Genomic DNA, 25,759 nt, shown 5'->3' with positions numbered 1-25,759 from the left:
TCGTATGACGTTTGACGTATTTTGTAAACATTTCTCTTGTATTTGCAGTTTTCGGAAAAAGCGTTCTTCACATGAATACTGGCCAAAATGAAGAACTTTTCGCTAGCAGATATACCGGAGTTCTCTAAAAAAGAGCGCATAGTTGTAGTTGGGATAATAGGCAAGTCCCCATATCGGTACCCAAATAAAACAACACCGCTCTTGTCTTCATCAGCCACTGAAGAGGTAATATTAGATACTCTAAGTTCTAAAGCTTTATCACTGGTCCTAAATTATGAGTATGTACGCAATACAAGTTTATGTCGTTACTTGATGTTTGCAACATAACCTATATGGATGGTCCACTTAACCCATGTCATGTCAAGTCTTTGAAACTTGTTCAACTTTCAGCATTTGAAAACTCAATTTGGAGGGAGGAACCTTTATACCTTTTTCTACATTTCTTAGAAATGTTCTTTCTTTTAAGCATGCTATTCTGAAAACAGAATTGAGAGTATTTGCAATGGTTACTTAATATTTTAATTGTTACAGAATGGCATTGAATGCCACTGGGATGAGCGCCACAATACACTATTCCTCCACGCCATCACATACCTGGACACCAAGCAACTGGCCACTCTCGCAGCCGGCCTCGATGAGAATACCAGCTCAACGGAGAAGGATGCCGATGCTTCCCACTGGCTCGTGGCGGCTGGAGAGCTGGCAGCGGAGGCCTGCAAGGCTATGGCGCTGATGTTCCATCTGTGCCACATAGTGGTGCTGTCATCGCCTACTCCGGTGTTTGATCTTGGATATCTGCAGTTGTTTAAAGCTATTGATGCTTATAGGTAAGTTAAGTTCAAAATCTCAGGTTTTTATAAAATATGTAATATTTGGTTATTGGAATAGCCCATTTTATATTTGTCATGAAAAATTCTTAAAACATTATATAAGAATATTAAAAATTTATAAAATATTAAGTTTGTTTGGAACAGAATTACATTTATTTTATTTTGTTCAATTTTAAAAAGAAAAGAAATCGACTCTACTTCCTAAAGTATAGGTTCAATTTTTACTAGCAAATTTTGGCCTTTTGGGATTTCGGTCTGTATGAATGGGCTACAGCTATTTTGTCTTGCGACACTCTGCAGCAGACAAAGGCCATTCACAATGAGATTATTTAGTTACTTATGTTAATACAACATCTACAAAACAAAAAAACTATTATCTATTCTGTGATCATAAATCAAGTCAATAACTCAAAACCTTCTCACATAGGACTGAGCTGGCCCCTCGCACCTCAGCCGCAGTATCCTCCCTCGGCGGCGCGTGGGAGGCGCACGGGCGCTCCTGCTGCCCGCGCCTCCTCTTCCACTTCCGCAGGGCTCCGCGGGCCTTAGCAAGGAACCCTGCCGGCCTGAAGCGGCTTGAACACGCGGTGGAAGACCAGTTGTACTTCATACTGAGGAAAGCGCGCATTATCACAAATGTTTGGTGAGTTGATCAAGGAAAAACCGCCTATATACTGATGACTATTTTCCTGCCCGCGATTTCGTCTGTGCAGGCTCAATCTATCTCGAGTTTAAAGCACAAAGTGGTGTCAGACAAACTGACAGACTGTTACTTTTTTATGTTTGGCTTACTCCCTGCAATTTTGCACAGGGTGAATTTGCCAATATCGGTGTTGACTTTCACACGTGTTCAGGAGAATGTTCAGTATAGTAATTTTGAATTTTACTTTACTGTTGCTTTGGCATTTATAATGCGTAACAGTGCGTCAACACCTTTTGATCAGCGGCTAGCTTCGAGACCGATCTTTAAAACTATTCTTGTTTGCTCATTTGAGGTTAGATCTTATGCAAAAGTTTTTCTATATAAACTGCATACCTCGACGATTCACGATTCCATTTTTCCCCAGTGCCAAATCCCTCTTCGCCATCCCGAAGAACGAAGAGTTTGTATACATGAGCGCGGACGAAGCTCCCTGCGCGCGCGACGTCAGCGCGCTCGTGCGCGGCCTCGTGCGGCGCTGCGCCGGAGTCGAACCCGTGGACCCCCGGCCTGAGAGAGGGGGTCTTAGGCAGTTTATACAAGGCCATGTGGACTTGGCGTTCGGAGAAGGATTTGATGATAATGTTGGGAAATATGCTATGAGTACTTCCTTTTTTGAGGTAAGTTGAGTTGGTGTTATATGTTGCGAGACTTAGCCTCTGTGCGCGCGGCCTCGTGCGGCGCTGAGCCGGAGTAGAACCCGTGGACCACCGGCCCGAGAGAGGCGGGCTTAGGCAGTTTATACAGGGCCATGTGGACTCGGCGTTCGGAGAAGGATTTGATGATAATGTTGGGAAATATGCTATGAGTACTTCGTTCTTTGAGGTAAGTTGAGTTCGTGTTATGTGTTGCGTGCGAGACTAACTGCCTGGCCACGACATCGCGCGACCAGCGGCAGCGGCGGCGACGAGCGAAAAGCGAATTTTACAAAATAAGGCGAAAAGAAGTGAGAGGCCACGACGCGCCGCTGCCAGCGGTGACTCACGCGAATTTACTCGAGCGACCGGCGGCGGCGCGCGGCGCGGCGGGCGATGGAAATAAAGACACGGGCGCGAGGCACGCGGCCACGACTCACAGAGGCGCGACCGGTCTTAGCGGCGGTACGCATAGGGCGGTGAAAGACATTTTTTTTAAACACCTGAGTACGTCTCATTCGCTCGACGCCGCCGCCGCTGCTGCGAAGTCGTGGCATGCTCGCCGCGCCGCTCTGACTTGCCGCGCCGCCTGCCGCACCGCTGGTCGTTTAAGACCAATGTAGTGGCCAGGCCGTAAGGGTTCCCTCACATATGTCGACGTCGAATCGGCAAAATTCGATAGGTAAAAGCTTTATGACTGCGCAATATACAGCGAAGAAGTCGTTGTTCCGCTCAGCTCGCATCCGCCGGCACCTGCCGACGCGGCAACGGTTTTACTACTTTACAAAAATGAAGATGTATTGTTCTTATTATTATATATAATTTTGGATTCAAATATACAATCCTAACTCTTTATGTTGATTTGGTTAAGAACTTTACCCATATTATTAGGCACATCATCATTAATATAGTATTGTTTTCTGTAATGAGGTGTGCAATAAAGAGTATTTGTATTGTATTGTAATATAGGTATACTATACTAAATGTACAATATATACGCTCAGCTGCCAGCGGCATCGACTTGGCGCTCCGCGGCGCAGGCGTTAGCGCCACTGTACCTGGAGTCCCCGGCTGTCGAGGGCGGAGCCCTGCACGACTCCCTCGCTACAGATGTTCGGTTTTCACACGCCCGATGTGCTAAGGTCAGTAAACTACACTATACGGCAAACAATTCAAAAGAAATGCGATAATATTGAAACAATTAATTTGACCCCTCGTATTTGACAGATTGTTTGATAGTTAGGCAAAATGTATGCCCTATAAAGAACAAATATCTTGTGACACGACTCGCAGACTTCGCAGACATGATTCGTTTCGATCCATTATAAGGATCCTACTTGAAGAAATTCCCGCGCGAAGCAGCTTGGTTAAAGACGTGCGCCGCCCGAGGCAAACTCACGCACCGCCGTAATACCTCGAGGCGAAGCACGTGTTCAAAGTCAATGCTTCGCGCGGCATTTTCCTCGCGAGGCAGGTTCCATGCGCTATAGCTGTATGATTTTATTAAATGTTAACTAGTTACTGTGTTAGGTGTTACCCATCGCGCAAGCGTCATACGCCGAGGGTCTACCGGCGCACTACTCCAGCCAACACCACGCGCACAAGGCAAGTTACTTTTTCACATTTATTCTGTTTTGATGTATTTACGAATAGTATGTACAGTCATATTAAATATATTAAGAACGGGTTACTCACGTATTTTCAGTCAGTATTAGAAGTAGCGGGTCAGACTAATGAGTTTTAATTTTAACACAAAGGGAGATTACTAAGTATGCACCTGAACTGTACAAATGTATTTTAGAAAAGTATTCTAGGGTGACAGATACGTTGTTTCTTGTAACAGCATTTTCTTTGTGTAAATAGTAAAAGTAAATGGACCCGGGTATGTCCTTAAACTACGTCCAAGACCACCGGTGGACGGGCAGCAGCGTCCCTCAAATTCGGTGTACTCGACTGCGATCGCCAACCCGCCTGCCAAGCGTGGCGATTATGGCATTCACCCCCCATTACAAGGGGGAGGCCTATGTTCAGCAGTGGACGTCTTATGGCTGAGATGATGATGATGATGATGATGAAATAGTAAAATTAACATGTCTTTATTTTTGATGTGTTTATGAATTAGCTTGGCTCTAGATTCAACAGTTTCTTTTGCACAGGTAAGCGTAGCGTTAGGCGTGCTACACACGATGGCCCGCGGTCCCGTAGCTGGGGCTGCGGAGGCGCGCCTGCGGGCCGCCTGCATGGCCGCCTGGCGCTCCCGGTCCCTGTGCGAGGCGCCGTCGCTCACGGCCCATCCCTGCATACATCCCGAGCAGTAAGTTCATTTCACAGGTCTTGGCTTCGTAGGTGTACTGTAATATTTAACATTTTCAAAAATATTAAAGTGTAGTGTTGTTAACCGACAGAACAGTAGGTTGAGTGCTCGGTCAAGATATTTCGTACGGTGCCTGCGGCCACATCTTAAAATTTACGATTTTTGAGACTAGACCTAAATTTTTTTTAGCTAATGATTTATGCCTTTAAAACACCTATTTAGGCCCACTTGCACCATTCCACTGATCCGGGGTTAACCGGTTAAACCTGGAGTTACCATGGTTACCAGTACAATTTGACACTAGGTTAACGGTTTAATCGCTTACCCCGGGTTAGTAGGATGGTGCAAGTGGGCCTTAGTGTAACAGTTTTGAATGAACCACGATTAGTTTTACTAGACTTATATATTTAGCGTTGTCTTACATTGTATAACTTTTGTACAGTGACAACACAAAAGAGCACTCATCAGGCGTCCGCTACATCAGCGCGTGCAACTGCGGGCGCAGCAAGTGCTCCCGTGACGACCCGTACACGGTGAAGGCGGCCAACTGCACGTTCTACACCACAGCCGCTGCCGAGTGCGGAGTCTGTTCCACTCTGACGTCTGTGGCGTTCCCCGTGTTCACCCCCTCCACGCCCACCTACAGGTACAGTCGCAGTAAGTGCTCCCGCGACGACCCGTACACGGTGAAGGCGGCCAACTGCACGTTCTACAGCACAGCCGCTGCCGAGTGCGGAGTCTGTTCCACTCTGACGTCTGTGGCGTTCCCCGTGTTCACCCCCTCCACGCCCACCCACAGGTACAGTTTAACGAACTTAGAATAGCTTTAGAAGCCACACTAGAGCCCCATAATGTTCTCTAATAGCCGGGTCCACATAGAGCGAGCATTCGCGCGAGGCAATTTCCTCGCGCACAAAACGGCCAGTGTAGACGTGCGTCGCGCGCGCCGCCTTGGCCGAGGACCCGGCTAATGAATGAATGTGCAAGTTCTCTACTAACAAGCACAAGATACATGTAATATTTGTAATGACAATAAGCACACCCAATTTATGCACCATGTGCAAACACTTTAGCGAGACTGAGTAGAGTGAGTAAAAGACTCCTTTGACTGGTAATCTTAGACTGATTTATTGAATCATACCTAGGCGTTTTATACATCCTGTTATCCTTACGACACATACAATATCTCAACTGAATCAGCGCGTGCTCTAAACTATACCAAGCTATCAACACGCGCTGATTATATTATGCTGACCGCCATAAACACTATAACATTTTAAACAAACTTTTCTCAAAAATGGACGGCAAAGTTGACTTTGCCGTCTAAAAAATAGGTCGCGAAGCGCGGAGTTTATGGTCCGTCAAAAATTAAAAAGTTAAAAACATTGCAGTCTCGATTTTAGGACTGCAATGTTGCATACAAATTCCATTATTTGTCGAGTTCCAAACTTTTTTAAAGTTGAAATGGCCATATCAAATGAAGGCACAGGCCCATTAAACAGCCAAACAGATGATTAGTACCGCGACTATTTAGTTGTCTCAAATAGGTTGGCGTATTTTCGGCAGAAAAATACACTTCTATTTTTTTATTAAAAAAAATAAAAAGGCGGCAAGGGCTTTCTTCTGTGAAAATACATACGCAAGAACATGGGTTTTGTAAAATATTTCTATGATATTTATATTTCTTGCACCATTTTTGAGAAAAGCACTATATATGACTCGGCTGGAAGGCTACTTGCTGGCTTCGGATTCAATTAAACGGACTCCCAAGGTCGTCCGTTTAAAACGAATCCTCAGCCTGCAAGTAGCTACTTCCGAACCTCGACAATAATGTACTATTTTCAGGGCTGCATCAGTGAAAGCGGGTTCTCAAGAGGCGGAGCCCGAGCCCCGGGCGTCGGACGGCAACTCGGGCTGCTCGGGCTGGTCGGCGGGCGACGCGCTGTCCCCCGGCTCGGGCGACGACGAGCCCGCGCCGCAGTACCTCGTGCCCGCGCGGGACCACGGTGAGGCCACACGAGGGCTGCGAGGCGGCCGATGGTTCAAGCACATCATGAACAAATGTGATGAAGTTGTTAAAATAAAAAAACCGGGCAAGTGCGAGTCGGACTCGCGCACGAAGGGTTCCGTACTATAAAGCAAAAAAAAAACGGAAAAAAATGCAAAAAGAAAACGGTCACCCATCCAAGTACTGACCACGCCCGACGTTGCTTAACTTTGGTCAAAAATCACGTTTGCTGTATGGGAGCCCTACTTAAATCTTTATTTTATTCTGTTTTTAGTATTTGTTGTTATAGCGGCAACAGAAATACATCATCTCTGAAAATTTCAACTGTCTAGCTATCACGGTTCGTGAGATACAGCCTGGTGACAGACAGACGGACGGACGGACAGCGAAGTCTTAGTAATAGGGTCCCGTTTTACCCTTTGGGTACGGAACCCTAAAAAGTGTAGGTACGGAGCGTGCAGAGGAACGGAGCTCGCGGGCATCATGTTAATCACACGCAAAATTATGCAGACCTCCTGACTGCATGCGGAAAGGGCAATTTGCCGTGGAGCTCTCCGCTGAATGCTTCTGTGGACGCTCGCCATTAACGCCCTACACTAAATCGACGACGTAGTCAAAGGCCTAAAATATCGATACGGATAAAACTTCGAGGCCATAAAGTCACACATATTTGGAAAACTTTTCTCCGTGTCGATTTGGACCTTGCTGTGCACAGAGTGTAAATCAGTCAACACTTTATAAAACACAATTTCTTTTTACAGAAAAAGTGATAACCCGGCAACCTTCGACCACCGAGTACCTCCCCGGAATGCTGCACACGGCCTCCCCCCCAGGCTTGCTACCAGCCTTCTCCTCCTGGTCCCTGGTGTGCCTCGGGGCCTCCTCGCTGTACTCGCACAGTCTGGGCCTGCCCGAGCACCTGCAGCCGGGGCTGCTCCCGCACACCAACTACCTGCTGCCGTGGGATGCCAGAGTGCGGTCAGTTATCATACAGTCCTGTCCTGCCTGCCCCTGGTCTCCTCGGAGCCTCCTCGCTGTACTCGTACAACCTTCTACTGGCCGCTGGTGTTATTTGCTTTCAGTTAAGCTACATAAGTATCAGGCTTTCTATCGTTAGACGGGTCCTCACAGAACGAGCCACCTCGCGAGAAATTGACAACAGAAACCAGTTCATCTGTCGAGGCATATATCGACTGAGGTATACGCACGCGTGGCCTCGATGCCTCTGGCGAGGCACTCTATGCGTTCACGAGGCATCTCATTCAGTGTGGACGTCGTGCGTCAAATTGCTATAAAAATATGACTTGACAGTCTTGACACCTCCAAGTGACTTCGTGCAGAGTTATCCAGGGTGAACAATTAGTTTAGAATCAGCTCGGTATGTTTGTATGTTCTAGTATGGAGCAAGTAAGCGCGTGGCGAGCTGCGCAGGCGTCGGCGCGCGGGCGCGGAAAAGGCACCGCACCGCATCACCTCACCGTCAAGATATTCCTGGGCTTTGAATATGAGTGTCCCCGTGGGCACAGGTAAGTGTTTGTATTTAATATAATTAATCTGGATCATAGAAAAAAAAATCGGGCAAGAGTTGGACTCGCGCACGAAGGGTTCCGTACCATAATGCAAAAAAAGGCAAAAAATAACGGTCACCCATCCCAGTACTGACCCCGCCCGACGTTGCTTAACTTCGGTCAAAAGTCACGTTTGTTGTATGGGAGCCCCACTTAAATCTTTATTTTATTCTGTTTTTAGTTTTTGTTGTTATAGCGGCAACATAAATACATCATCTGTGAAAATTTCAACTATCACGGTTCGTGAGATACAGCCTGGTGACAGACGGACGGACAGCATAGTCTTAGTAATAGGGTCCCGTTTTACCCTTTGGGTACGGAACCCTAAAAACGGATAACTCAGAGATGCAGCCGCAGTCAAGAACGTAAAATGTCATTTGTGTTGTAAATTCCGACATCAGTGTTTTTTGCTCCTTCCTTGTTTGGGTTCCGGCCAAGCCAGACAGAACGTTCCTCGCTAGAACACTCCAGACCTTCGGCCCCACGCGAAGCATAACCTCGAACCTCGTCGCTTATCGTTGCGCCTTCAATCTTATGTCTAATATTAAGTCCAGTCCGAATTCTGCTCTGCTACAGCCGGCCTTTGGCTTCGCAACGAAATCCATTTTCACTTAATGGTATTCCACCTATCCAATTTCTTTTTCCAATGTGTATTGCGTCTCACACTTTGCTAAATGAGAGAGTGAATCGCGATGACGTTAGGCATGAATTAGACAGGTGGAATATAACACTTTTAGGTAAATATTTCACTTTAAAAAAAACGTTTTGCACGGATGTAGTATATTTAAATTCGGATCGAATATCTATCATATTTCTCTATCCTATTGCCTAATAGATAAATAAATACATTTAAACTCCATTATTTCAGATTCATGATGTCCTCCCCCGATACCGTAGTGAACGGCGGCGGCGGCGCCTGTGGCCGCGACGCCGGCGCCGCGGGCGCGCGGCTCGCCGCCTCCGACATGCCGCTATATGCGCCGTGTCTATGCCGAGGAACTAACGCTATGCTCGCTCAGCTGATGAGAGTACACGTTGTCACTCCGAAGGCACCCGTTCATGTGACTTTAGACCCTAAGGTTAGTGGATTTAAGTTGGTTTTAAATTGGCAAATAATTATGGTGAAGATACATTTAGCACGAACTAACATCGGTACACGTCACTTTAGACCCTAAGTTCAGTGGGCTAAGGTTCATTTTACATTGGTAGTTAGCGACAAACATTGTAGGGAAATAAGACGCCTAGCCACCTCCGATATGCCGCTATATGCGCCGTGTCTATGCCGAGGAACTAACGCTATGCTCACTCAGTTGATGAGAGTACATGTAGTCACTCCGAAGGCACCCGTGCATGTGACTTTAGACCCTAAGGTTCACTAACCTTAGGGTCTAAACCACTGTCTTAGGTTGGTTTTTAATTTGTTGCTTATACAAATATTAAGGTGAGGATACATTTAGCACGAACTAACATCGGTACATGTCACTTTAGACCCTAAGTTCAGTGGGTTAAGGTTAATTTTAGATTGGTAGTTAGCCACAAATATTGTAGGTAAATAAAACGCTTAGTCACCTCCGATATGCCGCTATATGCGCCGTGTCTATGCCGAGGAACTAACGCTATGCTCGCTCAGCTGATGAGAGTACACGTTGTCACTCCGAAGGCACCCGTGCATGTGACTTTAGACCCTAAGGTTAGTGGTCTTAGGTTGGTTTTAAATTGGTTGCTAATACATATACTAAGGTGAGGATAGATTTAGCACGAACTGACATCGGTACATGTCACTTTAGACCCTAAGGTTAGTGGGTTAAGGTTCATTTTACATTGGTAGTTAGCGACAAACATTGTAGGGAAATAAGACGCCTAGCCACCTCCGATATGCCGCTATATGCGCCGTGTCTATGCCGAGGAACTAACGAACGCTATGCTGGCTCAACTGATGAGAGTGCATGTCGTCACTCCTAAGGCACCCGTTCATGTGACTTTAGACCCTAAGGTTAGTGGATTTAAGTTGATGTTAGATTGGTAGTAGTGCAAACAATTATGGTGCTAAATGTATCTTATTTAGCACGAACTGACATCAGTACATTTCACTTTAAACCCTGAGGTTAGTGGATTTAGGTTGGTTTTACATTGGTTTTTTTTCCAGGTCCAACCAGTAACCGGCGGACCGATCTTCGTGCCTGAACCGGCCGGTTCCGAGCCCATCGAGCTTTCGGGCTCCGCCTACTGGGTGCTCCGCCTCCCCTACATATACGCCGACGAGCGCGGGCCTCTACCCCGGCCCCGGCAGGCCTCGGGGCTGCTGCTGGCGCCGCTGCTGGGCCTGAGGGAGTAGACACAGGTGACACATGCGGATGCTCCTCCCCTACATATACGCTGACGAATGGGGCCTCTAACTCGGCCCCGGCAGGCCTCGGGGCTGCTGCTAGCGCCGATGGTGAGCCTGAGGGAGTAGAGACAGGTGACAACATGCTGGGTGCTCCAGAATTATTCTTTTGCTAAAGAAATGAAGGTATACTTGGGTTAAAAACACCAAACACCGGTCGTGAAAATAACACTATGCTTGAGTGAGTGAGCCAACGATTTAGTAAAATGTAGGAACTGTACCTATTTTGTACCTTACACTTACTTAATAAAAATGTATTAATATGTATAAAATATGAAATAAAAAAATGTGCTGTTCATTTGTGGTTTTATTGTCCTTATTTTTATCGTCTTCAGCAACGCAATAGTTACTCATGAAATGAAACTATATCCACGCACTATATTGTGTATAATTCATTTAAAATATTTCCCTTTACATGCAGTGTTACATGAAAGGCGATATAATCCGTTTGTATAGTTTTATTTATTTACAATTATCAGTGCCCAAACTTAGTTCACGTACGCAACGAATGCAATGCATTATGATATCTTAACCCGGAAAATTTTATGCTTAGAACATACTTGTCATACGCAACGCATGACAAGTATGTTTCTAAGGATACACATTTCAGGGTCTAACTTTCATAAATTGCATACGTTGTGTTAAAAAAATTCATTTCTAATTTTTAAAATAGTTGGAATTTACCTTAACCACCTTACGAGTCCCTGGGACCTAAATTTGCCAGCCAAAAAGCAGCCAAGAGGGCTTAGATTTAGAATTGAATTTTGTTTAATCTATTTTGAACATGTCGCTCACTTGGCGGATTTCAAAACGATGTTCTAAATTGGAATTCCTAAAGAGTAATTTTGAAGCTTATAAAACTAACTGAATCAATTTTACACCATTACGAAAAGTTCTCAACTTTTTATTTGATATAGATGTTCAAATTTAATTAATATCTGTTCATAATATAAATATTTCCACAATTAAAAATAAACAAAAGAAAATAGAAACATAAAACAGCGGAAAAAAGTTTTCAAATTGACTTTTCTACTACGCATGCGCCATCTACCAGAAACCACGCTGTCCGTTGATTGGTTGCCGCCATCTTGCGCGGGAAATTGAATTACAAACGTATCTTTCTAAATTCCCTTTTCTGTTAATAAACGTGTCAATCTTTATTTAAATACGTTAAAACATGTTCTAAAATAATAAATTTAATTACTAAATGGAGATTTTATCGTTTGTTGGGTTATTTTTGTTAAAAAGTGTTGTTATTTTTGCTCGTCAACCCTCTTTGCTAGGGGTGGGGTGGGGTGATGGTGGGGGACAGTGACTACCTGGTTCGCGGCGAGTCTGCCCGCCGTCAGTCGTGATTGCGCCACCGCCGCGCGAGTATCCTAGCAGGCCACGCTGCTCGAATCACGATAGAATTTACGTCTTTGAACTTTTCTGCAACTTTTTGCGGCCATGCCGCTGTTACATCAGGTGAGTTTTATAACTTTAATATAATGATTCTTAAGAGCCAACATTTTGCGTGATTCTTCTACAAACAGAGATTCGCGCGAAGTTTGAAAAAATTTCAACCGTAGTTTCTACCCTCTGATTTTTTTTTCTTTTACGCCATTCTATAGACCTTACATTGAAATTAAGCAACTATTAACTGATTTAATGCTACCTTTCTGAGTGTTGCCAAATTTCAGTTGCCAAAATTGTCAGCCACTTTTATCACGAAAATTTACTTCGATTACTTTCTTTTTTTAAAGTAGGTATCTAAAATTTGCATGTGGTTTTAGTTTGAGAAATTATTTGCAACAGATTTAATTATACCTTCCTACTCTTAGGAGCACGAATTCATATTTATTTTCAAAGAATTACTTTCCAATTTTCAGTACCGCCTCTCGTTATTCGAGCGTGCTCCATAGTTTTCATTTTTTATTAAAGTAATTTTTTTTATTTGCATAATTTAATCGAAAAGTTTTGTCCCAGGACAATACCCGCGGAGGCGGGGGCCCGGCAGAGAACCGGCGTTCGCTCGCAGAGATCCTGGAGCTGAACACCACGCATCTCTCCGAACCAGTCTCTGCACCCGCTAGGACCCGCAGCGTAAGTACCTAGTCGAAAACTAGCAGTCGAGGGCTTTTAGGACGCCCCTTGGATCATTTAGGCCCGATAATTCTCAGAGCTAAGTATATACTACGAATATGATCTCTGAAACACCACTAGGGCAATTTTCGTGCCACGTGGTCCAGAAGTTGAATACCACATATTTCTTTGAACCCGTGTTTGAGTCCCAAAGCAGGGTCTCTTCTCTAGCGGACAGTTACGGAGCCACGTGGTTCTGTAGTTGAACACTACGCGTCTCTGAACCTGTCTCTGCGCCCGTTAGGATCCGGAGTATAAGCACTTCGGAATGGGATCTCGTGACACCAGTTGTGAGTTTTATAAAGACATGTGGCCCTGTAGGTGAACGAGACGCATCTCTGAACCTGTCTATGCGCCCGCTAGGAACCGGAGCGTAACGTAAGTACCTACTCAACTCCAGTGGCGAGTGAGCCACGTGGTCCTGTCGGTGAAAACGCCGCATCTCTCTAGACCCCTCTCGGCGTCCATTAGAACCCAGAAAGCCAATTCTTACTTCGAATAGGTCTCTGAAGCACTAGTTTATCGAGACACGTGGAACTATACCTCCTCGTCTCTGGCCTTGTCCTTGCGCCCGCTAGAACCCGGAACGTAAGTAAAATTAGATTTTTTAAACTAGAGGCCCGGACATAAAACACGGAGATTGTAACTACTAGGTTCCGTAGCGTGCGCACCCCTAGATCCATACGAAACGCCACGCATCTCTGAATCTGTCGCGGCGCTTTAAAAGAACTCCTCCTGCCTGGTTGGATTAATTTTACCGTAATTCGCCGGTGATATCAGTTTTGCTGTAAATAGTGGCCGCTCTTTTTCATACGTACTCTGTGTCTTACAGAATGTTTAAGCCCCCATTTACGCCTTACTATCATCCATATCGTTTTTTTTCGCATATTCTGCATAAAGAATGCTTGGTTGCTGTTCCAAAAAAATGTTCATTAAAAGAAGATTGTATGAAAACTCATTATATCGTTTCCATGCGGCCCCACGTTTGGGCGCCAATTTTTCCTTAAAAAGTTTATATTGCTCGTGAATTCAATATACTAGATCAGGTTTAATTATTAATTTACCAGATAGATTTAATAATTAATTCCTGTAACGAGTTATGTTAACATTGTTGTATCCTATTCAACTATAATTTTAACTTTCACATATTTCTAATACTCGTATTTATAAATACATAAATACTGATGTGGTAAATCATATATATTAGTTTTATCCATACCAAAATTTATATAACTATTAATATTTATAAAAAGAAATGTAAAGTCCCCGAGTACTATCCATCATCTTCCTAGCAATAATACCAACATTATATTGCCAAGAGCGTATAACATCTCCGCGCGGCCCCACGTTTGGGCGCCAATTTTTTCCCTTACGATTTATACCGCTTCATCCTAAGCCAAAACCCACTCGAAGGCTTTATTGTCCGTTCATAATGTTCCATACGACATCCGCTCTGATGTCAGTTAATGGCAGTGCAAGTTTGTGCCAAGTGGCCTCTAGTAATGGGTAGACTGTGCCAAATAATGCAACTGCGTTCGCCCTATACAGTTAACTTTGGATTGGATGTTATGCAATTTAATATCGGCTTTCACTTTAAAATGTGATGCATGAATTTTCAGTCTGGTTGGTTTTATTAGCTTTCTTTACATTTTTACGCGTTGGTTTTGCATTTTTATGCCTTACTATTGAGAATAAGGGGAGGGTATTGTTTTAGTATACGCGTTACATAGGCCTGGTTGAGTTTAATTTGAGAGATCTCTCTAGATTACTGTCGTGTTTATAATAGGGTTCTTAGATTATTTTAATTTAATTTTGTAAGTACCTATATCTAACTAATGCGATATCAGATTGATTTTGGTCACGAGGTTTGCACGACGGATCCGAAATGTATGGAAAGATCCGCGGATCCGGATCCAGATCAGGATAATTTCATACATTTCGGATCCGGATCACGTACTGTTAAGTTTTTGCCAGACTCTTCGTTCGCGTAGTATTTCGTCCAATTCAATTTACCCTACAAACCTAGTTTTTACTATTTAAATAACTTTCTTTCCCTTTATAAAACTTTGTTCGCTTCCCTTCAACAGTGTATTTTAAACTACCTTTATTTCATGCTCTACATATACTTTACAGTACGTATAACGTACCTTCGAACTTAATCAAAATTCTAGCGACGAAAGTTCGACGTTGCTTTCCTAACTAGGGAATTTCCTTATTGAATTGATTAAAAATCTCATTGCAACGTAAGCTTTGATTTAAAATACCTTTACCTTCAATATTTGTTCTTTATACATACTTATTACTTATGTAGGCCACTGTTCATCAAAGTATAGATTTAAGTCTTTCTCGGAAATGTTTTCATTTTTGTCACTATTTTTAATACACTTTTTACGGCGGCAACGGTGCTAAAATTCAGCTATGGTTATTTCTCTTATTATAAACTGAAGTGCTCCTGTATCAGAGTAGAAACAACATTAAATTTTCCAGCAAACAAGTACTTACTAAAATTTGTCGTAAAATTTCCCATAGTTCAATTTCGATGATCTACTTGCATTTAAAAAAAAACATGTTTTTTTCTTAAAATTGCGTTTAAATAAAGAGATTAAATTAAACAATGTAGAGCCGACGGAGATACAAATCTGTACAATCCTTAACTATATCACAGGGCATGCAATCGCCTGTTGGCAGCGCTATTGGCATGGCACTGGCAATTTAATATTATTTGTGTAGGCCTGCCAAGGGGCGCGTAATCGGTCGACTTCCAATTCCCATTCTAGTTTTTACTGTCCAGTATATCCTGATCTGTAGACTGGTAACAAATTGTGTAAATATATACATCATTTACACTGGTCGCTGGTCTTGAGGTTCCAGCTATGTGTGTTGGAATCTGATCTCTAGGCGCTCGACCCGCCGCTTATCCGATTCAAGTTTTGAGATTTGCGTTTGATATTGAGATTATAGCCGGTTTAGAGATCATAGTGCATGAAATGGGGTAGCCGCTTTTTCGTTGGTATTTGTATTCAATGTTTAAAACGTAGCTTTTTGGGTGTAATCTTGTGTGACAAACTGTAAAATCCGAGACGACGGCAAATTGTTCTTTTAAGTATAACTGTAAAAACTAGCAGAAAATTTTAGTACTTTGTCTGTCCTACCTTTGTATTGTCTGTAATGGGTACAAATTGGTTAACGTTTGCCCCCTTAGTTACGCCCCTACGACCTTGCGAGAAAGTCTAATCTTCACATAGTAACTAAACAAATAAATTTGCTTCAGTTTGTGCAGGACTGCGACAATGAGTGGCGTTGGGAGGAGCCCGGCAGCCCCGAGGTCGCGCAGACCCCGCGGGCCCTCGTACCGCCCGGCTGCTTCCCGCCGCGACATTCTGCCAGCTTCGGCAGCTACAGGCAAGTGTAGTGTAATACAACACGTTAGCTACAATCTAATCAAATCCTAGCAAACAATGCAAATAGTTTCAAATGTAATATAAGTCGCTCCTACATATGCTCAGTGGCGGATTTGCAGTCTTTGCCGTCCTAGGCCCCAGGCCATGTAGCCGCCCCTTTCTCATCACCCATCATATTTACTACATTTGGAGTTATTTCTTGTCATCAGTGAATTTATTGTCACAATATGGCGCCCCTAATATCTTGCCGCCCTAGGCCTGGCCTACTTGGCCTTAGGGCAAATCTGCCACGCTATGCCGCAGAATAATAATTGTACTAGGTACAGAAGACTCGCATTAACAAAACGCGTCTGTTACGATCAGGACAGATATGGCCGCTAGGTGGCGACAGCGCCACGCGCGGCTTATGGCTCGCCACCAAAACTGGTGTGGGACGGTGTGGTCTAAGACTGCGCGGTCGATAAGAATGCGCATACGTCATAACTTAGATTCAAAGTAAAGTTCGTGGCTAACTTCAGTGCTGTTTTGAAGTGTAATAGCACCTGTTGTTGCTCCAGGAATTAATTTAGTTTACTGTGAAAATACGACACTCTAGGTGAGTTTGAAGTTTTTATCACATGTTGATCTTATTTTTCTTCAATTTCAAAGTATTGTCACTAAATAGTCTTAAGTAAATTAAAAGATGAAATCTCGAATTTTCATTGCGTATGCGATTGCGCGTTTCACTGGGAGTCGCTAGTTCACGTCATATTGCATAGGTAGCGTTACCAGTACGCTTTAGTGAAAATGAAGGAATGTGTAAGAATGCGCATGGTATAACCGTGTAAAAATGCGCGCGCAGTCTTGCACATCCATTCCACATAAATTTGAAAAATAAACCAGGAAGAACTATAACCGTATTTCAAATGTGCAAAACCGTCACACCAGCTTGTCTCAAAGCTGCAAACCCTGCAGGTGACGCTGAAAGTTTTAAAACTACAGGAATATCACCTTATAATCCTGAGGCATTCACTGAAGCTGATTTCTTGGCTGATTCTGTAACCGATAGTATAAAACGATATTACGTGGTTAATTTTGGTGAATGCAGAGAGGCATATCAAGCGCAATCTACAAGTCAAGAAATGTTGTTGTAAATCATGTTGACCCTCTTGGACATGCCTGTGATGTGGCGAGATCTACAAAGATCCTATTACTGAAAGACTGAATCGCGTGCATCGCTTGTAATGAATGGTGGCGTAAACAATGCACAGCGTACACGGATGCTGCCGTTTTTGCTTGTGACTGATGTAAATAATTATAGCCTATTTGGGTATCGCGCATTCTTACCCTACCCGCGCAGACTTACACATCTTGCTGCGCATTCTTACAACACTGGTGGTGTAAGAATGCGCATTTCTCATTTTTCAATTATGCTCTAATATATCAAGATTGGTTGATCTCATCTACAAATAGTGTTTAAAATTAGAAATACGAATTATTCGGGAAGAAAATAACAAAAGTTGATTTCATTTATACCGTTTGTTTTTATTTTATGACGTATCAAACCTTAAGTGCGCAGTCTTAGACCACCCTACCCTACTTTTAGCTACCTGTTGCAAAGCGACGGAATCGCGGAGTGAGCTACGCGTGGCTATGCTACGATTAAAACACTTTTTTTTCCAAAAATAGGTGAGCATGCAATTTTTTTGTCCATTTAGTCCCGATTTCATAGTGTGAGGGGTCCTTTACGAAAGTCCCAATATACCTTTCCCAGCTAACACAATTTATTTTAAAATGCCGTTCTAATGTACTAATTGCTTCCATTGCAGCGAGCGCGCCCGGCCCGGAGGCTGGGACGACGGGCAGGGCATTACGGACCTTGTGGCTTCTTTAGTAAGTGCAGTTTTGGCTTGGCTAATTGTCGTTTAAATTTAGGTGGGATCTTAAGTCTCCTTTTACCTAAGGTTTTTGGGACAAGTTTAGTTACAATTTCTTTTCTAATTACGTCCTAATTTCAAAATTCTATAAAACTTATTCGTAATTCCTTCAAAGTTCTCTTCGCCTCGTAACAATCGAGACTACTAGTTTCCTCGGTAGTACCTATTCAGTAAATTTTATTAAATAGAATTAGGAAGAGTAAACTGACAAGTTAGAAAAGATGTTTCGTTGCATATTCGTATTTAATAAACGAGTGACAAACGAACTAATTATAAATGTCAGTTTCTCCTTTCTAATTCTGGAGACGTTACTATACCGAGGCCTGTGACAAATTTCGCAAATTCATCTAATGTTAGCTATGGGGCACCCACAGGGGGGCCTGTGCCTCAGTTTTCCGGATCAGGGGCCTGTGGCTTTCGGCCTGTTTTTTAGTGTAGCGGGTAGTGTAGTGTAGACTGTTTCAGAAGGCCCTGGCGGTTCCGGCGAGCTCACGCGGTCATACCTCGCTACAGCCACGCCTGTCCTACGACGGCATCGAAAAAATGGTAAGTGAACAAATCTGCGTTATACTTCCAGAATTTTAACCTTTTGACCGCCAAAAACGTTTTATAAACGCGCGGCTTCAGCCCAATATCAACCTTCGAGCATTACAATAAGGCTCAGGATGACGTGCCGTACACGACAGGCGTGGCGTTTAAAGGGTTAATTTTCTCTGATGAACTTCTTTTAATAATTTTCCCATTTTAGGGTTCCTAAGCATATTTTTAACGCTGGTGTGTTGCAGGTGGAGCCCCCCTGGCCGCCGGAGCAGCCCCGCGAGGCGCCGTCGAGGGCAGACTTCAGTCTGCTGCCGCGCCGCGCTTCATTTTGTAAGTAAAAAACTCGCTATAATTTGAATTTATTAAAACTTTTCAGTAGGAGACAAACTCTCAATTTAAAATCTTGCTAAACAATCAAGAAATGAGCGAATACAAATAAATTTTAGGTACCTCCAGTTTTACCCCCAAGTGCTAAATTAGCCTTCTGTACGGGGCAGATGTTCCAATTACTATAGAACGAGACAGATTTACTCGTAATTCTAAATGTTGCAACAAGCGAATGTTTTACCCCCACGGGGCTAATTGCCCTTTGTTCGGGTTCTTGTATCAAATTGGTCCTTCGAGCCGGATGAATGTTTTTTTCTCCAGGTGGCGTAGTGGAGCCCCACGGCGTGGTGTCGGGCGACGGCGACTCGCTGTGCTGGAGCGGCACGCTGCCGCCGCGCTCGGCCGACCCGCCGGGCGGGTGGTCGCCCAAGGTGTTCGTGGGCGGCCTGCCCTGGGACATCACCGAGCACGCGCTGCTGCAGGCGCTGCGCCCCTTCGCACCCGTGCGGTCAGTACCGGAACTAGTCATGGACCCGACTCGCGGATCCTGTTTATTAAGTGTCCCATTATTTTGGCAGCATAAAACTACCTTGAGGTTTTAAATGTAGTTGATTGTCATTTCGGACGCCACGATTTTATAGCCTCTTAAATAAACATTATTTCTTGATACAAACTTTTTTTAGTGTTTCGGTAATTCATGGATTTACTGTATAAACTGTCGCACAAAAACATGTACTAACATAATCAGTTTCTAGCTAAAGCAATCCATAAATAACTCTTTTGTATCGTAGTGTGGAGTGGCCGGGTCGCGAGGCGGGCGCCCCGCTGCGCGGGTTCGGCTACGTGACGTTCGAGTCGGAGCGCCGCGTGCGGGCGCTGCTGGCGGCCAGCCGCCGCGACCGCAACGACTGGTACTTCCGCATCGCGTGCCGCAAGCGGACCACTAAGGACGTACGTACTCTGTCAACTCTCATTTCAAACATAGAATCATATACTATCTTTGGTCTTACACTAGTATTAGCACCCAAAAGAAAAGGAGTATAGTTTTATGTTCTTATTTACTGACAAATTTAGTTTGACCAACTATAGCTTTAAAGTTTGACCATTCGTAAACCCTATTTCAGAGATGGTCTAATATTTCTGCTAAAGGCTTTACTTGAAAACTTTTCGGATAATTTTCTATTATCATTAAAATGTAATTTTGTGTAATAGAAGTTTTAAATTAAATAATCATTGCAGATTTTAATAACTGTACTTATGTAGGTACTTAAAGAAACAAGGAAGTCTATTTTTTCCAATTTTAATTTTGGTCATTCTAGACTGTTTAGCACCAGATTCTAGATAGTAAAAACTAGCTACTCCCTACGGCCATAAATAGTTATCTCCTGATTAGTCCCTCCCCCCACAGGCGCAGGTGATCCCCTGGGCGGTGGCGGACTCGTCGTGGGTGGCGGGCGGCGCGGCGCGGCTGGAGCAGTCCCGCACCGTGTTCGTGGGCGCGCTGCACGGCATGCTCAGCGCCAGGGCGCTGGCCACCATCATGAACGACCTGTTCTCCGGCGTGGTGTATGCAGGTACAGTGTTAGTCCCTCCCTCACAGGCGCAGGTGATCCCCTGGGCGGTGGCGGACTCGTCGTGGGTGGCGGGCGGCGCGGCGCGGCTGGAGCAGTCCCGCACCGTGTTCGTGGGCGCGCTGCACGGCATGCTCAGCGCCAGGGCGCTGGCCACCATCATGAACGACCTGTTCTCCGGCGTGGTGTATGCAGGTACAGTGTTAGTCCCTCCCTCACAGGCGCAGGTGATCCCCTGGGCGGTGGCGGACTCGTCGTGGGTGGCGGGCGGCGCGGCGCGGCTGGAGCAGTCCCGCACCGTGTTCGTGGGCGCGCTGCACGGCATGCTCAGCGCCAGGGCGCTGGCCACCATCATGAACGACCTGTTCTCCGGCGTGGTGTATGCAGGTACAGTGTTAGTCCCTCCCTCACAGGCGCAGGTGATCCCCTGGGCGGTGGCGGACTCGTCGTGGGTGGCGGGCGGCGCGGCGCGGCTGGAGCAGTCCCGCACCGTGTTCGTGGGCGCGCTGCACGGCATGCTCAGCGCCAGGGCGCTGGCCACCATCATGAACGACCTGTTCTCCGGCGTGGTGTATGCAGGTACAGTGTTAGTCCCTCCCTCACAGGCGCAGGTGATCCCCTGGGCGGTGGCGGACTCGTCGTGGGTGGCGGGCGGCGCGGCGCGGCTGGAGCAGTCCCGCACCGTGTTCGTGGGCGCGCTGCACGGCATGCTCAGCGCCAGGGCGCTGGCCACCATCATGAACGACCTGTTCTCCGGCGTGGTGTATGCAGGTACAGTGTTAGTCCCTCCCTCACAGGCGCAGGTGATCCCCTGGGCGGTGGCGGACTCGTCGTGGGTGGCGGGCGGCGCGGCGCGGCTGGAGCAGTCCCGCACCGTGTTCGTGGGCGCGCTGCACGGCATGCTCAGCGCCAGGGCGCTGGCCACCATCATGAACGACCTGTTCTCCGGCGTGGTGTATGCAGGTACAGTGTTAGTCCCTCCCTCACAGGCGCAGGTGATCCCCTGGGCGGTGGCGGACTCGTCGTGGGTGGCGGGCGGCGCGGCGCGGCTGGAGCAGTCCCGCACCGTGTTCGTGGGCGCGCTGCACGGCATGCTCAGCGCCAGGGCGCTGGCCACCATCATGAACGACCTGTTCTCCGGCGTGGTGTATGCAGGTACAGTGTTAGTCCCTCCCTCACAGGCGCAGGTGATCCCCTGGGCGGTGGCGGACTCGTCGTGGGTGGCGGGCGGCGCGGCGCGGCTGGAGCAGTCCCGCACCGTGTTCGTGGGCGCGCTGCACGGCATGCTCAGCGCCAGGGCGCTGGCCACCATCATGAACGACCTGTTCTCCGGCGTGGTGTATGCAGGTACAGTGTTAGTCCCTCCCTCACAGGCGCAGGTGATCCCCTGGGCGGTGGCGGACTCGTCGTGGGTGGCGGGCGGCGCGGCGCGGCTGGAGCAGTCCCGCACCGTGTTCGTGGGCGCGCTGCACGGCATGCTCAGCGCCAGGGCGCTGGCCACCATCATGAACGACCTGTTCTCCGGCGTGGTGTATGCAGGTACAGTGTTAGTCCCTCCCTCACAGGCGCAGGTGATCCCCTGGGCGGTGGCGGACTCGTCGTGGGTGGCGGGCGGCGCGGCGCGGCTGGAGCAGTCCCGCACCGTGTTCGTGGGCGCGCTGCACGGCATGCTCAGCGCCAGGGCGCTGGCCACCATCATGAACGACCTGTTCTCCGGCGTGGTGTATGCAGGTACAGTGTTAGTCCCTCCCTCACAGGCGCAGGTGATCCCCTGGGCGGTGGCGGACTCGTCGTGGGTGGCGGGCGGCGCGGCGCGGCTGGAGCAGTCCCGCACCGTGTTCGTGGGCGCGCTGCACGGCATGCTCAGCGCCAGGGCGCTGGCCACCATCATGAACGACCTGTTCTCCGGCGTGGTGTATGCAGGTACAGTGTTAGTCCCTCCCTCACAGGCGCAGGTGATCCCCTGGGCGGTGGCGGACTCGTCGTGGGTGGCGGGCGGCGCGGCGCGGCTGGAGCAGTCCCGCACCGTGTTCGTGGGCGCGCTGCACGGCATGCTCAGCGCCAGGGCGCTGGCCACCATCATGAACGACCTGTTCTCCGGCGTGGTGTATGCAGGTACAGTGTTAGTCCCTCCCTCACAGGCGCAGGTGATCCCCTGGGCGGTGGCGGACTCGTCGTGGGTGGCGGGCGGCGCGGCGCGGCTGGAGCAGTCCCGCACCGTGTTCGTGGGCGCGCTGCACGGCATGCTCAGCGCCAGGGCGCTGGCCACCATCATGAACGACCTGTTCTCCGGCGTGGTGTATGCAGGTACAGTGTTAGTCCCTCCCTCACAGGCGCAGGTGATCCCCTGGGCGGTGGCGGACTCGTCGTGGGTGGCGGGCGGCGCGGCGCGGCTGGAGCAGTCCCGCACCGTGTTCGTGGGCGCGCTGCACGGCATGCTCAGCGCCAGGGCGCTGGCCACCATCATGAACGACCTGTTCTCCGGCGTGGTGTATGCAGGTACAGTGTTAGTCCCTCCCCCCACAGGCAGGTGATCCCCTGGGCGGTGGCGGATAAACAATAAAGTACATCTAAAGTCTGTTTCTAAGCATGTAAATTTCAGTCCAGTTTTCATAATGTATTGTATCCGTTGCGTACGTGGGCTCAGTGTGTCCCTAAGTACAGTTAGTCTTTAATAGTCAGCGGAGCGTACATGTGAGCGTGCAATCGATTTCAGTCTTTTGACTAGTTCTTTCCTACTGAATTTTCATCGAAATTTTTTCATACAATTTTCTAATATTATTTTTTTTTGGCAGGCATAGACACTGACAAAAATAAGTACCCGATCGGGTCGGGGCGTGTGTCGTTCGGCAACGCGCGCTCCTACGTGCGCGCCATCGCCGCCGCCTACGTCACCATACGCACGCCCAAGTTCTCCAAGAAGGTACGCTAGCCTACTGTAGTCTCCTAGAAGGTCCGCTAGTCTACTACAGTGTCCTACATGCAGGCATAGACAAGTACCCGATCGGTGTCGTTCATCGCCGCCGCCTACGTCACCATACGCACGCCCAAGTTCTCCAAGAAGGTACGTTAACCTACTGTAGTGTCTCCTAGAAGGTCCGCTAGTCTACTACAGTGTCCTACATGCAGGCATAGACAAGTACTCGATCGGTGTCGTTCATCGCCGCCGCCTACGTCACCATACGCACGCCCAATTTCTCCAAGAAGGTTCGCTAGCCTACTGTAGTGTCCCCTAGAAGGTCCGCTGGTCTACTGTAGTGTCCTTACTTCATATTGACAAGCAACCCATACTTTAAGTACACTAAATACACCGGTATTTTAAACTTTTCGTCAATCGTACTAAAATTCTTTCAATAAGAGATCTGCAGAGGAAAGTACCATTTGGGGAGGGGTGTCCGTTTTGTATAAGTACGGTGCCGCCATTTGGGCACCAAAACTTTTCAATGAAACTTAAGTTTATTATTTTTAATTCAGATTTAATCTTCAATAATCATAAATTTAGAGCGCTGGTGGCCTAGCGGTAAGAGCGTGCGACTTGCAATCAGGAGGTCGCGGGTTCAAACCGGTTCAAACCCCGGCTCGTACCAATGAGTTTTTCGGAACTTATGTACGAAATATCATTTGATATTTACCAGTCGCTTTTCGGTGAAGGAAAACATCGTGAGGAAACCTGCATACATCTGCGAAGAAATTCAAAGGTGTATGTGAAGTCCCCAATCCGCATTGGGCTAGCGTGGGGACTATAGCCCAAGCCCTCTCGCGCTCGAGAGGAGGCCTGTGCCCAGCAGTGGGACGTATATAGGCTGAGATGATGATGATGAATCATAAATTTTGAGATGTGGCAGAGTTGTAGACAGCATACGAAATGTCGTATTCGCTAGAAGAGTTTCTTAAAATGAGCTTGTGCATTTGCAGGTGCAGGTGGACCCGTACTTGGAAGACTCGATGTGTTCGATGTGCAACCTGCAGCAGGGGCCCTACTTCTGCAAGGAGCCTGTTTGCTTCCGGTGAGGATTTTTTTTTAATTTTCTCTAGTCTCCATTTTGAAAGGCTAAGGTTTTATTTTGTAAGATTTAATACCTACTTCCGAAGTATGCGGAAAAAATTGTCAGATGCTTATAGTTCGTTTTTTTAGCATTAGATAGAAGGTAAGCGATCTTGACATGTCCTTTAATTGAAAAACGCTTTTTAAAAATCAATAACTACTACTTATGAAAGCAGAAGAATATAAATGATCGTATTAGATTCATAATTGTTACGAATTTGCCGTAACTTATTTTTAAAATGTGTTTTCAATTAAAAGACACGTCAAGATTGTTTACTGTATTTCTAATGCTAAAAAAACTAACTATAGTGCCCGGACGGGTTTTCAATAATCGTCGTATTTTCAGGAGTCCCATAAATTAGTTTTTTACAATTTTTCGAACTGTTACATTTTGTAAAGTCTTCAAATTCTCTCTCTTAAAACTTTAACTGAGGTACTTATTGGAATTTCCAGCAAAGGAAATTATTTTTATACGAAATTCAATGTTTTGTTTTTGGATGGATATGCCCATGTTAAACTATAAACCAATACCGATTTCCAGGTACTTCTGCCGCTCGTGCTGGGCGTGGCAGCACGCGGGCGAGGAGCACCGCCCGCTCATGCGCAGCTCCGCGCACAAGGCGCCGCGCGATGACTTCATGTACAGTGAGTACCATGTCGTAGTCTCTCTGTAGTGGTGACACTGAGGGCCAGTTGCACCAACCACGGCCAGTTGCACCAACCACGGCCAGTTGCACCAACCACATTTGACACTGTTCAACGTCAGCCGGTGCCCCCCGGCGCTTTACTATGAAACTTTCTATACATAAAAATTTAGCGAACTCTTTAATGATACGAACAGTTTGGTGCAACCGACGCTAAATGTAATGGCCTCACTAGCGGATATACACAACTATTGGCAGCCTCGCGCGGAAATTGCCGTGCGAAGCAGCTCTGTCTGTGTAGATGTGCCTCGACCAAAGCAAATGCACGCGCGGCCGCAATGCCCCGGGCGAGGCAAGTCTCCGCCAACCGAGCTGCTTCGCGCGGCAAATTCCTCGCGAGAGTAATGGAAGTGTCAAAACTTAATGTATTCTTTTACCGAGGCACGCGTTTCTTCTTTGTTTACATTGAATATAAAGTAATACCCTTTTGTTAGCAGCGGGCACGCCGTCGCCGGCGACGTCGGGCACGTCCGGCACGTCGGGGTCCGGCGCGTCGGCCGGCGACGAGCCCGCGCTGCCCGACGACTACCGCCGCCGCCGCGACTAGGCCACGCCACCAACACTACCACTACTACCACCAGCAAGCCACTACCAACGCCGTTCCGGACACTGCTACAACTGCTCTCCACACGTTTAGGGATAACGATAAGAATAAGTTTTTGTAGCCCAGGTATAAAATGACTGTTCGAA

General features: G+C 46.7%; 2 protein-coding genes across 2 annotated transcripts; both read left to right on the top strand.

The window, feature by feature from the left end:
- The first annotated feature begins 8 nt into the window (after positions 1–8).
- On the top strand, positions 9–10,739 carry LOC134673507 (nonsense-mediated mRNA decay factor SMG8). Its single transcript, XM_063531504.1, has 13 exons — positions 9–225; positions 532–827; positions 1,258–1,473; positions 1,898–2,150; positions 3,170–3,307; positions 3,696–3,770; positions 4,322–4,479; positions 4,922–5,278; positions 6,325–6,485; positions 7,249–7,465; positions 7,885–8,013; positions 8,924–9,134; positions 10,202–10,739. Exons 1-13 carry the CDS (start codon positions 88–90, stop codon positions 10,388–10,390), a joined length of 2,538 nt encoding a protein of 845 aa, XP_063387574.1. The 5' UTR covers positions 9–87; the 3' UTR covers positions 10,391–10,739.
- Positions 10,740–11,453: 714 nt separating this feature from the next.
- Positions 11,454–25,616, top strand: LOC134672288 (cytoplasmic polyadenylation element-binding protein 1-B). The gene is made up of 13 exons (XM_063530186.1): positions 11,454–11,908; positions 12,410–12,526; positions 15,837–15,971; positions 17,779–17,838; positions 18,348–18,428; positions 18,668–18,752; positions 19,071–19,257; positions 19,541–19,700; positions 20,158–20,323; positions 23,116–23,243; positions 24,236–24,327; positions 24,907–25,010; positions 25,507–25,616. The coding sequence occupies exons 1-13, from the start codon at positions 11,891–11,893 to the stop codon at positions 25,614–25,616; spliced, it is 1,443 nt and encodes a 480-aa protein (XP_063386256.1). The 5' UTR covers positions 11,454–11,890.
- The last annotated feature ends 143 nt before the right edge of the window (positions 25,617–25,759 follow it).

This window comes from Cydia fagiglandana, chromosome 2 (assembly GCF_963556715.1).
Source record: "Cydia fagiglandana chromosome 2, ilCydFagi1.1, whole genome shotgun sequence".
Classification (NCBI taxonomy): domain Eukaryota; kingdom Metazoa; phylum Arthropoda; class Insecta; order Lepidoptera; family Tortricidae; genus Cydia; species Cydia fagiglandana.
Note: the sequence above shows the minus strand (reverse complement) of the source record. Positions and strands in the feature narration are given on the sequence as shown.